This window comes from Somniosus microcephalus, chromosome 3, assembly GCF_052327205.1.
Source record: "Somniosus microcephalus isolate GS21.2 chromosome 3, FLI_Smic_1.0, whole genome shotgun sequence".
In the NCBI taxonomy this organism is placed as follows: domain Eukaryota; kingdom Metazoa; phylum Chordata; class Chondrichthyes; order Squaliformes; family Somniosidae; genus Somniosus; species Somniosus microcephalus.
Window position 1 is genome coordinate 327,160,132 of NC_140989.1, and position 17,414 is coordinate 327,177,545.

A 17,414-nucleotide genomic window follows, 5' to 3' on the forward strand; every position below is an offset into this window, starting at 1 on the left:
AAATTAGAGGCACAAGTAACAAGGGTAATAGAGTAATCATAGGGGACTTTAATCAACATATAGACTGGGCAAACCAAATTTGCAGTAATAGTGTGGAGGACGAATTCATGGAATGTATCCAAGATAGTTTTGTACATCAGTATGTTGAGGAACCAACTAGGGAACAGGCTATTTTAGATCTAGTATTGTGCAATGAGAAAGGGTTAATTAATAACCTTGTGGTAAAGGGGCCTTCAGGGAAGAGTGACCATAATATGATAGAATTTTATATTGAGTTTGAAAGTGATTTAGTTAAATCCAAAACTAGGGTCTTAAATATAAACAAAGCAAACTACATAGGTATGAGGGGCTACATTAAAAGGTATGACAGTAGACAAGCAATGGCTAGCATTTAAAGAATTAATACATAATTTACAACAAATATACATTCCTTTAAGGCACAAAAATCCCACAGGAAAAGTGGTCCAAGTGGCTAACAAGAGAAGTTAAAGATAGTATTAGATCAAAGAAAGAGCTTAAAATGGTGCCAAAAGGAGTAGTAAGCCTGAGGAGTGGGAGGATTTTAGAATTCAGCAAAGGAGGACCAAGAAATTGATAAAGAAAGGGAAAATAGAATATAAGAGTAAACTAGCGAGAGACATAAAAACAGACTGTAAAAGGTTGTATAGATATGTAAAAAGGAAAAGATTAGCGAAAGTAAATGTGGGTCCCTTACAGGCTGAGACAGGAGAAATTATAATGGGGAATAAAGAAATGGCAGCGAAATTAAACAAATACTTTGGCCTAGAAATTCGGTGGGCTGCGCCACCAGTTAGCGCCTAAAGAGGGCACTCAGTGGCTTTAGCGCCACTGGCCACGCCTCCTGCGATATTTAGCTGGGGCGCTAATGGCGGTGTTAGCCTGTTGTGCTGCGCCGCCACCGATGACGTCTTCGGTGTGCGCAGCGCCCCGCTACCGCCCCGATCGCGATATTTGGTATCGCCCGCCTCTGTAGCGCCGTTTGCAAATCGCGCCCAGTTCACGGGTCCTACCTGTGGTGGGAGTGGCGCAAATTAAGGTGGAGGTGCGGGGCGGACGTTTTTTTCGGCGGCCGCCTGCCAACACCTCCGTCCCCGGCCTCCTGATCTCCCCCCGCGGCAGTGCCGGTTGTTTTTCGAGAGCCCGGCACTTCTACTCGGTGCCGGGCTCTTTTGCCGGCACTCGCGATCTCTGATCGCGCTGGTGCAGGCCCCTCCCCCTTAAGAATGGGAGGAAGGCCTGCAGTACCGCAGCGCAGCGTGTGGCGCTGCGGCACGTTGCGCTGCAATATTCAGCTTCAGCGCCCTAAGAGGGACGCGGAGCGCCTTGAGCAGCGCCCCGTGTCCCTCTTGGGGCGCACAAGCTGAATTTCCGGCGGTCGCAACTGCTCCGATCGCAGCGGTAATTCCAGCGGCCAGGCGAGCTGGGCACCCCGTTTGCGGCTCCACCGAATTTCTCCCCCTTTGTGTCTGTCTTCACGGAAGAAGACGCAATAACCCTCCTGGAAATAGTGGAGAACCAAGGGTCGAGCGAGAATGAGAAAGTGAAAGAAATTAGTATTAGTAAAAAAATAGTACTGGAGAAATTAATGGGACTGAAAGCCAATAAATCCCCTGGACCTGATGGACTACATCCTAGGGTTTTGAAAGAGGTGGCTATAGAGGTAGTTGGATGCATTGGTTGTCATCTTCCAAAATTCCATAGATTCTAGAACGGTTCCCACGGATTGGAAGGTAGCAAATGCAACCCCACTATTTAAGAAAGGAGGGAGAAAGAAAACGGGGAACTACTGACCAGTTAGCCTGTAGTAGTGGGGAAAATGCTAGAATCTATTATTAAGGATGTGGTAACAAGGAGCTTAGAAAATAATAGTAGGATTGGGCAGAGTCAACATGGATTTATGAAAGGGAAATCATGTTTGACAAATCTCTTAGAGCTTTTTGAGGTTCTAACTAGCAGAATAGATATGGGGAACCAGTGGATGTGGTGTATTTGGATTTTCAGAAGGCATTCGATAAGGTGCCACACAAGAGGTATATCAATGATTTGGATGAGGGGATCAAATGTAATATATCCAAGTTTGCTAATGATACAAAGCTAGGTGGGAATGTAAGTTGTGAGGAGGATGCAAAGAGGCTTCAAGGGGATATAGACCGGCTAAGTGAGTGGGCAAGAACATGGCAAATGGAATATAATGTGGAGAAATGTGAAGTTATCCACTTTGGTAGGAAAAATAGAAAAGCAGAGTATTTTTTAAATGGTGAGAGATTGGGAAATGTTGGTGTCCAGTGGGTCCTTATATACGAATCACTGAAAGTTAACATGCAGGTGCAGCAAGCAAATGGTATATTGGCCTTTATTGCAAGAGGATTTGAGTATAAGAGTAAAGACGTCTTACTGCAATTATATAGGGCCCTGGTGAGACCACACCTGGAGTATTATGTACAGTTTTGGTCTCCTTACCTAAGGAAGGATATACTTGCCATAGAGAGAGTGCAACGAAGGTTCACCAGACTGATTCCTAGGATGGAGGGATTGTCTTATGAGGACAGATTGAGTAGACTAGGCCTATATTCTCTAGAAATAACAACAGAAAATGCTGGAAAAACTCAGCAGGCCAGGCAACATCCATGGAGAGAAAATAGAGTCAACGTTTCGGGTGAAAACCCTTTGTCAAGACAAAAGGGGTTGATTTTCAGTGTGCCGTGAGGCGGGCTTTTAGGCGTGCGGGGGGCTAAAATCCCGAATTCGGGGGTCCCGACACCATCCCGCCCAAAACCCGCCTCCATGTAAGTTTCAAAGGAGGCGGGTAACCACCCCGCACTGGGACCCACCGACCCGAGGCGGGAAGGGATTAGTGCCAATTAACTGCCTGTTAACAGGTAGTTTTTAGCCTAATCCCTATTTTGAAGGTTGTCGTGTGGGATTCCCGACGGCTCCAAACCACGCCAGGTTAGAGGAGTTGGGCCGTCGGGTTGAAGGACTTGGAGGGGTCGAGATGTCGGTGTTCAGGTGAGTGATGGGTGCATGAGTGCAAAGGTAAGTGTGTTTGGTGTGCGTAAAGAAGTTTAAATTACCTGTACTTACCTTTTCAGCCTTCCTTCCTCTAGGCTTCGGGAGTCCATCATTCAGCCGGCACAGAAAGCAGAATGGCCGCCAGCTGTCAAAAGTGACAGCCTGCAGCTTTCAGTGCCGGCGAGATTTCTAACTGAGCCTGCGTAGAAGGACTCAGGTTAGAAGTAAGACTGTCAGTGTTTGACAGCTTCAAACAGCTGTGAAACACTGATATTTCATCTGTCAACACGTCTTGACAGATGAAATTTCAGTCTGTGACATCACCTGTTGCCGGGTGGCCCTTAATTGGCCTGCTGAGCCCGCTGGGCGGGCTCAACAAGGTCAATCAAGTGAAAATCGTGTGGATTGGCCGCATCTCGATGGAGGCGGGACTTCAACCCGAAAGTTGTAGTCCCGCCTCCTTCCCGACTTCTGAATGAAAATCCAGCCCAAAGGGTTTTCACCCGAAACGTTGACTCTATTTTCTCTCCACGGATGTTGCCTGGCCTGCTGAGTTTTTCCAGCATTTTCTGTTGTTATTTCGGATTTCCAGCATCTGCAGTATTTTGCTATCGTACTATATTCTCTAGAGTTTAGAAGGATGAGAGGTAATCTCATTGAAACATACACAATTCTTAACAGGGCTTGACAGGGTAGATGCAGGGAGAATGTTTCCCCTAGCTGGGGGGGGGTCTAGAACTAGGGGTCACAGTTTCAGAATAAGGGATCGGTCATTTAGGACTGAAATGAGGAGACATTTCTTCACTCAGAGGGTGGTGAATCTTTGGAATTCTCTACCCCAGAGGGCTGTGGAGGCTCAGTCGTTGAGTATATTCAAGACAGAGATCGATAGATTTTTGAATATTAAGGGAATCAAGGGATATGGGGATAGTGCAGGCAAGTGGAGTTGAGGTAGAAGATCAGCCATGATCTTATTGAAGGCTCGATGGGCCAAATGGCCTACTCCTGCTCCTATTTCTTTCTTCTGTTCTTAAACCTCTCCACCTCTCTACCTCTCTTTTCTCCTTTAAGACGCTCCTTAAAACCTACCTCTTTGATCAAGCTTTTGGTCATCTGCCCTAATATCTCCTTATGTGGTTCGGTGTCAAGTTTTGTTTTATAACGCTCCTGTGAAGCGTCTTGGGACGTTTTACTGTGTTAAAGGCGCTATATTAATACAAATAATATTGTTGCTGTTGAATGTTGGAAACTGCAAGTTTATAAGAATAATGGTTCATAACATTCAAGTCTTTTTTTTACAGACCATAAAAAACCTGCGACATATTTACGCCAGGGATTTTAAATGTTTCAGAACTCATTTGTGGAACAAATGTTGACATTTTGTCCAGGATTTCTTTAGACTAATGTCCATTTTACTCCCATTAGATTCTAGCAGTGATCTGAAGCCTGCTATCTATCAACATGTGGCTGTGTCTGGGTGCCAAGATAGCAACGAATCCTACCTTACCCTGGCTATGGAGGTAGCGCTGATGGGCATGGGTCAACAAAGAGTAATGCCTGAGGGCCTCTACGCACAAGACAAGGTCTGCCGCAATGAGGAACAAATAATCTTCAAACTACAGGAGCTTGAATTGGATGAAATGCTTGTACAAGTCCTACGTAAACAGTCTATTATCTTATTAGAAGGTAAACTAATTCTTCTGTAGCAAACCTTTTTAAAGAAAGCAAAGGAGCTCCCACAGTTTCTCCAGGGAGACGAGGTAGAATGGATGGTGCAGTGCATTAGAATACTGCCCTTCAGCTCTGGAAGATGTAATGTCGGCAGCAAGGCTGGATTCAGACACTGTAGTTTGTCTTTGTTACTTTCAAAGGTCAGGGAGAAATGGCACAAAGCTTTGCTTTCTTTGGGGTCTGTAGTTAATTACTTGCTTCAGGAGCTTGATAAACGCATGATCTACAGACAGGCTGGCTGAGTTAACTTTTCTTGTCCCATATTTACACTGTTATTTAATTGATGACATCGGACCTGACCTGGACCTGATGGTATCACTGGGAAGATATTCCATTCTGTTATATTCGGAAAACCATATTTGCATAAACCTTCTGCTATATTAAATTGGTGCCGGATATGCTATCAGCTGCAGCAATTGCACATATTTCTGTTATGAAATTAATTTAAGGAACAGATAAAGGCAACTCACGGATCAGTGGAAATGAATGTCTCCAATACGAAAACACTCCGTTAATTTCTGCAGGGGTTCCTCCAGTTGATAGCGGTAACGTCGGCGGTAGATGTAATTTATCTGGACTTTCAAAAGGCCTTCGATAAGGTGCCCCATAATAGACTGATGAACAAGGTCAGAGAATGCGGAGTCAGGGGACAAGTAGCAGAGTGGATTGCTGGCTGGCTTCAAGACAGAGAGAGAGTAGGAGTAAAGGGTAGCTATTCACAGTGGCAGAAGGTGGGTAGTGGTGTTCCACAAGGACCAGTGCTGGGACCACTGCTGTTCACAATTGATATTAATGATTTAAACTTGGGAATCAAAAACACAATTTCTAAATTTGCGGATGACACCAAATTGCGGGGGGGGGGGGAGGGGCGGTGGTGGGGATAGTCAACACTGAGGAGGACTGCAACAAGTAACAGGAGGACATTAATAAACTTGCAGAATGGGCATATAATTGGCAAATGAAGTTCAACACAGATAAATGTGCGGTATTCATTTTGGTACGAAGAATAAGGAAGTCACTTATCACTTGGAGGGTGCGAGTCTAGGTGGGGTAGAGGAACAAAGGGATCTAGAAGTACAAATACACAAATCACTAAAAGTTGTGACACAGGTTAGCAAGGCCATAAAAAAAGCAAACCAAGCACTAGGATTTATTTCTAGAGGGATAGAATTGAAAAGTAGAGAAGTTATGCTAAACCTGTATCGAACCTTGGTTAGACCACACTTAAAGTACTGCATACAGTTCTGGTCGCCATATTATAAAAAGGATATAGAGGCACTGGAGAGGGTGCAGAGAAGATTTACAAGGATGATAATATCAGGAAAGGATGAACAGGCTGGGTCTCTTTTCTCTTGAAAAAAGAAGGCTGAGGGGTGACCTAATAGAGGTCTTTAAAATGATGAAAAATGTTGATAGAGTAGATAGAGAGAAAGTGTTTCCACTTGTGGGGAAGAGCATAACTAGAGGCCATCAATATAAGATAGTCACCAAGAAATCCAATAGGGAATTCAGAAGAAACTTCTTTACCCAACGAGTGGTGAGAATGTGGAACTCGCTACCACAGGGAGTGGTTGAAACGAATAGTATAGATGCATTTAAGGAGAGGCTAGACAAGCATATGAGGGAGAAGGGAATAGAGGGTTACACTGATCGATTTAGATGAGGAAAGACGGGAGGCGGCTCGAGAGGAGCGTAAACGCATGGACTGATTAGGCCGAATGGCCTGTTTCTATGTCGTATATCCTATTTATGGAAGATCTGTGGAATCCCTGGAGAAATGGCATCAAAGTTATAGTGGACTATTGGGAGAATCCCATGGAAATTCAATCCCTCAATCTCAGTTTGCAATCAGACTGATTTACAAAAACTTTAGAAGTAGAGGAGTGGGAAGCTGAAGTGTTTCTCTTTTTTTTAAATTGATGTTCATTGATAAGTTTCACAAAGACAGCGCTTCAATTTCAGGATAAACTATATTAAATTGAAAAAATAATGGGCGTAACATCTGTAGGGAACGAAAATACAAAAACCGAAGCCTTATACATAAAGATGTCACCTTGTATGTAAAATTATTTATGTAAAAATTCATCAGGACATTCCTCCTTCAACCGAGCTGACGACAATTCTGATCATTAACAGGAGGTCCTTTCAGTGGCCTGGGCGAAGTGATTCACCGGGAAAGCGTGCCGATGCACACTTTTGCAAAGTATCTTTTTTCAGCTTTACTGTCGCACGATGCTGACCTTGCATACAAACTGGCTTTAAGAGCAATGAGGTTTGTAATTTCATTAATATATTAAATTCTGGTACTAGATGCATACAATTTGTGATCCCACTGGATTATTGTGTGTTTTGATACTGCTTCAAAACATGTCAGCAGCTCCAGCTAATCAATGTATATGTATCTTATGACTAAATGCAAAAGTACTGGATCTGTGCAGATCTCCATGTTTTTTGAAGGTAATTAAAAGCAGACAGGGATGGGTGAAAGGTGATTGGAGTAGTTATGGTGGCCACCACTGGCTTGACAATCAAACAATGTAGGGCTCCTGATCTAAAAGTAATAAGAGCTTAATAGCGTCTTAATACTGTAAAATCCTGCAAGAATTTGAGTGTGCCATTGAGAGCAGTGGAATGGCGGTAGGACATAAATTTGTACTCTTTGGGCTGGATTTTCATTGGGCCGTGGAGTCGGGATTGGAGGCGTGTGGGGGTTTAAAATCCCGAAATCGGGGGTCCCGACCCCACCCCGCACCCAACCCGCCTCCATGCCAGTTTCAAAGGAGGTGGGTATCCGCCCCGCACTGGGACCCGCCTCCCCGAGGCGGGAAGGGGATTAGTGCCAATTAACTGCCTGTTAACAGGTAGTTAACAGGCAGTTTTTAGCCTAATCCCTATTTTCATTGTTGAAATGTGGGATTCCCGACGGCTCCAAACCACGCCAAGTTAGCGAGGCGGGCCGTCGGGATGAAGGGCTTGGAGGGTTTGAGATGTCCGGTGTTCAGGTGAGTGATGGGTGCATGAGTGCAGAGGTAAGTGTGTTTGGTCTGTGTAAAGTGTTTAAAGAAGTTCTACTAACCTTTACTTACCTTTACAGCCTTCCTTCCTTCAGGTCTCGGGAGTCCCTCATCTCACCGGCACAGAAAGCAGAATGGCCGCAATCTGTCAAAATCTGCAGCCTCTGCTTTCTGTTCCGGGGAGATCTCTAAATCATCCTGAGAGGAAGGAATTAACCTGGAGTACAGATTGTCAGCTGTGAAACGCTGATATTTCATCTGTCAAAAGGTCTTGACAGATGAAATTTCAATCTGTGACATCACCTGTTGCCGGGTGGCCCTTAATTGGCCTGCTGAGCCCATTGGGCGGGCTCAACAAGGTCAATCAAGTCAAAATCGCATGGGTTGGCTAGAACTCGATGGAGGCGGGACTACTTTGTAGTCCCGCCTCCTACCTGCCTCCTCAATGAAAATCCAGCCCTTTGTCTCCCATACAGCGAGACTCTAAACATTAGTTGTGGGTGGGTGCGGGGTGGGGCCATTGGGAAAGGTTGCAAGCAGAGGCCAAGTTTTTTGCTCACAGGAAGAGCGGCTAAAATTAGAACATGCGATTACCTTCTGCCACCAGAATAGCTCCTGCTCGTTGCTGGCTACATCCTCTTAAAAATGGAAGAGATAAATGGGTTCAGATATTACTCTCTCTAGCGCCTAGGGAACATTCAGTTCCCAAACACTGGGTCTGTAACCTCTTTATTTCTCTTGGGGCTTCCCTAAAGCAGTGAACCTGGGCTTGCCTACAAAAGGTGCAGGACAAGGGCAAGCAGCAGAAATCCTGGTCCTCCCATCTCAGTTTCCTTCTGTGATTGAAGGGCACCTATCTTGTGGGGCAGGCAGAGAAGCTAGTGTTAGGCTTTGTACCTGGATCCTCTTAGCCATTCTTTGTCACTACTATTAGGAATTGTGTGAGAGACTGGCAATAATTTTCATAAAAATAAAGCCAGTGCACCATATACACAAGATGCCTTTTTTATCCTAAAATATCTTTAATGGGAAAAAGGATGACTTCACTTGGATCTGCAGCCAAATGACATTGGGCCATTGACGTAGAGCAGTCTTGGTTAAAGTTTGACAGGGTAACAGATCCACACCTAATTTTCCTCTCCAGCAAGCTGCTGTTACGTTGGGGAACCAGCATAAGTGCAGGGAAAATGTGCCCTGTATTTCCCACCCCTCTCAGTCTCTGTAGAACAGTCACATTGATTTATGTCTTGTGGTATTATATTTTTGTTTATGTGTCCTTATACTTATACAAATGTAATTGGAAAAAAAATTGAATTTGCAAAACGTTAAATCATGGATATACAGCAGTTTAAACAGAACCATTCACTGTCAGACTACAAACTAATCAGTGCAACAAGATATAATTTGTACATTTGGGCTATCCAGTAGGGCTGTACACCACTAATATCTATTCTCTACCTAACACCTCCGATATGTCACAGCTGTCCTTATTTTTGCAGATTACCTGTTTTGGAGTCGACAGCACACGCAGGCGATGTCTCACACCCTCACCACATTGTTTCAGTTGTACCCAGTCGATATCCCCGGTGGTTTACTCTAGGGCACCTTGAGTCTCAACAATGCGAGCTGGCCTCCACAATGTTAACAGCAGCCAAAGGTTAGTCTTGGCGCAAGCAAAAAGGAACTTTGAATGTCCACGTTACTTACAGAATGTGCTGTGCTATAAAGTACTGTAATAAGATAAAAGCATACATCCATGATTCCCCACATAGTAAATTTCTGGTCTCAACCATGCCACTGTGGAGAAGGCACCAAGAGGAAGCAAGGGGTTATCCCACAAGGAAGAGGATGAAAGTTGCACTGATTTGCTCTCCCACACCTCCAAGAGATCGATTGTAGAGTGCAGTCACCTGCATACATTCCTGGTAAAATGCTGTATGGTGCTGGGGAAGAAAAAGAAATAATATACCTTTTTGGCAGTGTGGAGTCACTCATTGAAACAATAGCTAATGTCATGGGATTGGGGGTGTATGGTTCCACAAAAAAGTGTGAGAACCAAATGTTGCTCATTTTTGGGTTGATAGTACCAAAAATGACCACTGTATTCTAAGTTGGGAGATCAGTAAGTTACATAATCTCATGGTAGTAGCCATGAAATATATTTAGTTGTACAGCAAGAGTGCTGAGAAATATCAGCATTTCCATATGGTAAAACCAGTTAATATATTTAGGAAAATTATTTTTTTCCATTGTGTAAGTACTCATTTTATAGCAGCGTGATACACCCAATATGAGCTATGTGGCTTTTTTATGGTATATTGCCAAAATTCTTTCTGGTCTAGTGAGATAAACTGAATGACACTTACGAACTTGGGAACAGGAGTAGGCCATTTAGCCCCTCAAGTCTGTTCTACCATCCAATGAGATCATGGCTGATCTGTGACCTAACTCCACATACCCAACTTTGCCCCGTATCCCTTAATAGCTTTGGTTAACAAAAATCTATCATTCTCAGATTTTAAAATTAACAATTGACCTAGCATCAATTGCCATTTGTGGAAGAGAGTTTGAAACTTCTACCACCCTTTGGCCTAGAAATTCGGTTGGTAGCGCCAGCGATTAGCGCCTAAAGAGCCCGAGAATTGGGGCGTTACCCAATGTTTGGGCGGGCGCAGTGAATATAGCGCCACCTCCCATATTGAGTATCCTTTTAGCGCCGGCGCTAACTCTTTGCGCGCGCCCGCAGGCGCAGGCAGATCATGACGTCATTTCAGTGTGCAACGCCTTTTTGGCGCCCCGGACCGGATATTCGGTGGCGCCCGGAACCTTTGCGCCTAGCGCTGTTAGTGACAGTTCGATGGAACGTTACCAGGCCCTTCTCGTAGTCGGGGGGTGCTATTTAAAGGGGACAGCTCTAGTATAAAAGCTGCAGCCACTTGGCCTGTTCATTGTGATCGTTGCTGGAGAGAGTTGGTGAGCTACTGTGGAGCAGATTTTTTGGAATTTAGCCTTAGAATACTTGGGACCTTCAAACCTGTCCGGAGCAGTTGGAGCGCTACACCTAACAGCGTTTTGACCGACTGGCATCGGAATGGGAGCTGCTTTGAATGGCAACGTCCTCATGGCCGGACACTGTGAAGGGGCAGAGAGACGGCCAGAAGGAGGAGGGGCAATGGAGGTTGGCCAATCCGAGGGTACGCTGCGAGGGTATTCAGGCAGCAGGTCTCATACCTTGCAATGTCGGAGGAGCAGTGTGTGCGAAGGCTCCGATTTGGGAAGGAGGTTGTAACTGCCACCTGCTTGCTCAGGATCTGCAGCCGCGTCTACGGTGCAGGACCTCTCTGTCGGTGTCCGTTAAAGTGACTGTTGCCCTCAATTTCTATGCCACCGGATCCTTTCAGTCAGCCACTGGGGACATTGCGAATATCTCTCAGTTTGCAGTCCATTGTTGCATCCGGCAAGTTACAGCTGCCCTTTATAGACGAAGGCGTCAATTCATCACCTTCCCTCTGAGCCTGGAGAAGCAGGCGGAGCGCGCGCAGGGCTTCACTGCTATTGCGGACTTCCCCATGGTGCAGGGGGCGATTGATTGCACACACGTGGCTTTGCGGGCGCCATTACTCAATCCTGAGGACTTCCGCAACCGCAAGGGGTTCCACTCCCTCAATGTGCAGCTGGTCTGTGACCACCGCCAAATGATCATGGCAGTCAACGCCCAATTCCCAGGGAGCAGCCACAATGCCTTCATCCTGCGGCAGACCTCAGTTTGTGACCTTTTTGAGGGGCTGGCTCGCCCACGAGGCTGGCTTCTTGGGGACAAGGGCTATCCTCTCTGCCCATGGTTCATGACACCACTCCGTTTGGCCGCCACCCCAGCAGAAGAGCTGTACAACAGCAGCCATCAGGCGACCAGGAACATTGTAGAGCACACTATTGGTGTGCTCAAACAGCGTTTCCGCTGTCTGGACCATTCGGGCGGAGCCCTGCAGTACTCGCCGGAGCAAGTGGGTCACATCGTCGTCGTCTGCTGCATGCTCCACAACTTGGCGATTCAACGCACCCAGACAATGCCAGCTGTCCCTCAAGGTCCAGCAGAGCAGGCGGACGAGGAGGAGGAGGAGGAGGAGGACGAGGAGGAGGAGCATGCGGACGAGGAGGAGGAGGAGGAAGATGGGAGGGCTCCTGAAAGTGGAAGGGCCATCCGTCAGAGGCTCATCAGGACTCGGTTCCAGGTCCCTCTGGCGGAATGATGGGTGTCATTCGTCCTGCGCACTTCGGATCTTTGAAAGGCTCTGAAGGCCAGTATGACTGTAAATAGTTACGTGTACCATTGCAAATTAAAACTTTTCTTTATTGTCACAAAAGTCCTTCCTTCCAGCATAACAACGTCATGTCAACAGAAACCATAACTAACAAAATAACAGTTAACTCTTCGGCAAAGCCGCAAAACTAAACAAACCATTCCCAACAATCACAACAGGTGAGGGAGTCCTTGAATTTGGCCAAAGAAACGTCTCTGCACCTCCCTCTACTGCTGGCCCCTTGATGGAGAACGACTTCTCTTTCGCGGTCGGCCCCTTCCCTCCCTGCTACTCCTACGTAATTGAACCCCAGTGGCGGGGTCAAGGCTGGGGGACGCCTGCTGACTGTGTGGAAGCGCAGAAGCCCTTGAGGGATGGCCTGGCCGACCTCTGGTCTTGGAGGGTGCGGACACAGGCTGCTTGATCTGAGCATGGCTGGAAGCAGTGTGCCCTGCAGGTGGTGGCAGCTGCACTGCAGACGTACCAGCGGTGGCATGAGCAATGGTCACCTGCCGAGAGAGGACACCTGCACCATGGTCGGACGACACACTGGCTCTCTGAGGGGACCGGTTCGGCTCAACCGCCACAATCGCCTGCTCCACTGATTCCTGGCCTTGTATGGTACTGGAAGGGCCCGGGGCGATCCTAGCTGATGCAGATAGGGTGGCTGCAGTGAGAGTTTGCGTTGCCTCAATCTGGGTGTGGACGAGGCCAACAAGTGACTGCATGGCAGCAGTGAGGACCTGTGTGGCAGGTGCCAGTGCTTCGGAGAAGCCCTGGACAGTTCTTTCCATTGCTTCGGACAAGGCCGGAGCAGTCCGTTCCACTGCCTCGGACAAGCCCTGGACAGACCTTTCCAGGGATTGTCCGAAGCTCTGAACTGTCCTTTCCATAGCAGCCTCGAAGCCCTGGACAGTCCTCTCCATTGCTGCCCCGAAGCCCTGGACAGTCCTCTCCATTGCTGCTCCAAAGTCCAACACACTCTTTGCCAGTGTTTCTATCGACTGAGGCATCCTCCCCACTGCAGCCATCAGCTCAGTGTGCCTGAGCCGGGCCTGGGTGCTCATTTCAGCCAGGCTACGCACCTCCTCTGCACTCTGTGCAGCAGTCATCACTCCCTGCCTTGCCCTCCGGGGAGCCGGTGGCCGAACTTGCCTACCCCCCTCGCGTTGCTGCATGCCGCTTGTTCCGGCAACTGGCTCATCAGCAGAGCACCCCCCCCTCCCCTCCAGGGAACTACTATCCCCAGTCTGCAGATGTGTACGCTCCCCTGAAGTTGGAACGGATGCTCCGGCTTCCTCCTGATCCTCGCCTCCGGAGGCACTGGCACTGGCAGCTTCAGGGCGCAGATCCCGAGTTGGTGATGCAGCATCTGAAAGCAGGGAGGTGGAAGAGTGGCTTTAGCAAAAGGTCAGGTTGGCGGCAAGGCATGCCAGATTGCGGCAAGGCTCTGACATGGCTGCACACTGAGAAAGCATGCTGGCGGGGGGACCAAGTGGAATGAGACAGCTGAAAAAGGTGAGAGCCTTACCCTCGCTGTCGAGAAGGGGGTCGGCAGCTGCAGTGGTAACAGGACCACGCAGACGTCCTCCAAGAATCTGGTGCACTCTCTCCTCGAGATCCGTGAGAGTGACCACTTGTGGAAGTCCGCCACCGGTTATGACAGTGGTAAACCACTGTCATACCTGTCTGTGTCTGTATGTGTATTCCACTAGGTACAGGTCTGGACATGCCTCGGCTGACTCCTCCCACTATTCCAGGTATATAAGTGACTACCTCCCAGTCCCTTAGTATTCTGGACGGGTCGACCACTCGAGACAAGACCTTCATTCTTTAGTTAATAAAAGCCTGATTGTTACTCGCTCAACCTCAGTCTTTTGAGTAATTGATGGCGCATCAATTTTATTAACTAAATTTTTTATAATGGAGAAGATCCTCACACCAGCATGCCTGGACCTGGACAGTCGGGAAGCGGACGCTTCCACCAAGTTTGCTCACTGGCTCACGTGCTTCGAGACATTCCTGACTGCCTCCACTGCGGTCGAAACGGATGCGGACAAACTGTCTGTCCTGTTCTCCAAGGTGAACCACCGAGTGTACTCAGTCATCCGGGACGCGACCTCGTACACAGCCGCCCTCCAGCTCCTCAAGACCCAGTACACGCGCCCTGTGAACGAAGTTTACGCCAGGCACCTCCTGGGGAGTCGCAAGCAACAACCTGGGGAATCGACTGAGGAATACCTCCAAGCACTGTCCGTGCTTGGCCGGGCCTGTGGGTGTAAGGCGGTAACGCCCACTAAGTACACGGAGGAACTGATCCGGGATGCCTTCGTAGCGGGCCACAGGTCCAACTACACCCGACAGCGACTGCTGGAGCAGAGTGACCTCACCCTCGACAAAGCCTCCGACATCGCACTAACGCTGGACGCAGCCTTCCGGGGCATGGATGCCTACTCCTCTGCACCGTGGATGCCGCGGGGAACGACAACCTGGGACACGGTAGGACAGCCCCATAGCACCGTGCCACCCCAGCCACAGCCCAACAACGGCCCAACTACCGCAGCAGTGTCCCAAAGCCAGACAGCAGTATCCCAAGGCCAGAAATGCTACTTCTGTGGCCAGGCCAAACACCCCAGAGCGCGCTGCCCGGCGAAGAATGCGACCTGCTCGGGCTGCGGGAAAAAGGGACACTACGCCAGCGTCTGCAAGGCCAAAGCCACCCCGAACGCCAGCAGCGCCGCGTGTGGGCCGTGCGAGCCGCCATCTTGGGCCTCCCCAGCCATGTGCGAACCACCGCAGCAGCAGCCATCTTGGACGACTCCAGCCACATGGGAATCATGGACGCCGCCATCTTGGACACCAGCCGGGACGCAGCAGACCGCCAACCCCCCCCCATCTGATACTCGCAGCGACACACCGACCCCTACGCTGGCCTCTGTGACGCTGGACCAAACGAGACCGCACCAGCTAGCTCGGTCCAAAATGGACGTTAAGGTAAACGGCCATGCAATAAACTGCCTTTTTGACTCCGGGAGCACAGAGAGCTTCATCCACCCCGACACGGTGCGGCGTTGCTCTCTCCCAGTCCTGCCTGCGCACCAGCGGATTTCTATGGCCTCCGAGTCCCAGTCAGCGGACATTGGCGGCTACTGCGTGGTGACACTAGTAGTAGACGGGACTGTGTTCAATAATTTTAAACTCCTGGTCCTGCCCGACCTCTGCGCTGCCGTTCTACTGGGGTTGGATTTCCAGTGCCACCTCAAAAGCGTTACGATGGCATACGGTGGCCCCCCTCCCCCCACTCACAGTCCGCAGCCAGCAGCCTCCAAATTGCCCGCCGCGCACCAGATGCAACCTCTCCACACTCAGAGTCCCACCCCCCCCACTGTTTGCTAACCTCACCCCCGACTGTAAGCCCATCGCCACAAAGAGCAGGCGATACAGTGCCGGGGACAGGGTTTTCATCAAAACCGAAGTGGAACGGCTCCTGAAGGAGGGGATTATTGAGGGCAGCTCCAGCCCCTGGCGAGCCCAGGTTGTGGTCGTTAAGACCGGCGAGAAACAACGCCTGGTCATCGACTACAGCCAAACAATAAACCGCTACACCCTGCTGGACGCCTACCCACTCCCCCGCATAGCTGACATGGTCAACCAGATCGCGCAGTACCGCGTCTTTTCGACCATTGACCTGAAATCAGCATACCACCAGCTCCCCATCAGCCCTGAAGACCGCCAGTATACTGCTTTTGAGGCAAACGGCCGCCTCTATCACTTCCTTAGGGTTCCCTTTGGCGTTACCAACGGGGTCTCCGTCTTCCAAAGGGAGATGGACCGGATGGTCGATCAAAACGAGCTGCAGGCCACTTTCCCTTACCTAGATAATGTGACCATCTGCGGCCATGACTTGCAGGACCATGACGCAAACCTCGAGAAATTCCTCCGCACCGCCCAACTCCTGAACCTGACATATAACAAGGAGAAGTGCATATTCCGCACAGACCGCCTCGCCATCCTTGGCTGTGTTGTAGAACACGGGATCATCGGTCCCGACCCGGACCGGATGCGTCCCCTTATGGAACTCCCACTGCCCCACTGCCTAAAAGCTCTGAAGAGGTGCCTAGGGTTTTTTTCCTACTACGCTCAGTGGGTCCCCTACTATGCAGACAAAGCCCGTCCGCTGATCAAGTCCACCTCTTTTCCCGTGACGGCAGAGGCCCGCTTAGCCTTCCACCGTATCAAGGAAGACATTGCCAAAGCCACCATGCACGCAGTGGACGAATCCATTCCCTTCCAGGTGGAAAGCGATGCGTCTGACTTCGCTCTGGCCGCCACCCTTAATCAGGCGGGGAGACCTGTGGCATTCTTCTCACGAACCCTCCAGGGCCCGGAGACCAGACACTCCGCGGTCGAGAAGGAGGCCCAGGCTATCGTGGAGGCTGTGCGTCATTGGAGGCACTACCTGGCCGGAAAACGATTTACCCTGCTCACTGACCAGCGTTCAGTTGCTTTTATGTTCAACAACAAGCAGAGGGGCAAAATCAAAAATGACAAGATCTTGAGGTGGAGAATCGAACTTTCCACCTACAATTACGAGATCTTGTACCGGCCTGGGAAGCTCAATGAACCCCCAGATGCCCTATCGCGTGGCACCTGCGCCAGCGCGCAGATCGATAGGCTGAGGGCCCTCCACAATGACCTCTGCCACCCGGGGGTCACCAGGTTCTTCCACTTCATCAAGGCCCGCAACCTGCCTTACTCCATCGAGGAGGTCAGGACCATGACCAAGAACTGCCAAGTCTGCGCTGAGTGCAAACCGCACTTTTATAGACCAGACAGAGCCCACCTGATAAAAGCCACTCGCCCTTTCGAACGCCTGAGCGTCGATTTCAAAGGGCCTCTCCCCTCCTCCGACCGCAATGTGTACTTCCTCAACATCATTGACGAGTACTCCCGGTTCCCGTTTGCTATCCCCTGCCCGGACATGACCAGTGCCACGGTCATTAAATCTCTGAACAGCCTCTTCACCCTGTTCGGTTTCCCCAGCTATATCCATAGCGACCGGGGCTCATCGTTTATGAGCGACGAACTCCGCCAGTACCTGCTCGCTAGGGGTATAGCCACAAGCAGGACCACCAGTTACAACCCCCGGGGGAACGGACAGGTGGAAAGAGAGAATGCAACTGTTTGGAAGGCCGCCCTACTAGCCTTAAAGTCTAGGGGCCTTCCGACCTCCCGCTGGCAGGAGGTGCTCCCCGATGCGCTCCACTCGATTCGGTCACTTCTCTGCACTGCCACCAATGCCACCCCTCACGAGAAAATGTTTGTCTTCCCAAGG

At 49.4% G+C, this 17,414-nt stretch overlaps 1 protein-coding gene across 1 annotated transcript in view; it reads left to right on the forward strand.

The window, feature by feature from the left end:
• The window catches only part of zswim5 (zinc finger, SWIM-type containing 5), a 288,978-nt gene that overhangs the window by 260,731 nt on the left and 10,833 nt on the right, over positions 1–17,414 (forward strand). The window contains exons 9-11 of the mRNA XM_085983115.1: positions 4,459–4,719; positions 6,901–7,036; positions 9,278–9,435. Of these exons, the coding sequence (XP_085839241.1) occupies positions 4,459–4,719; positions 6,901–7,036; positions 9,278–9,435 (555 nt within the window). The remainder of the gene's footprint in view (positions 1–4,458; positions 4,720–6,900; positions 7,037–9,277; positions 9,436–17,414) is intronic.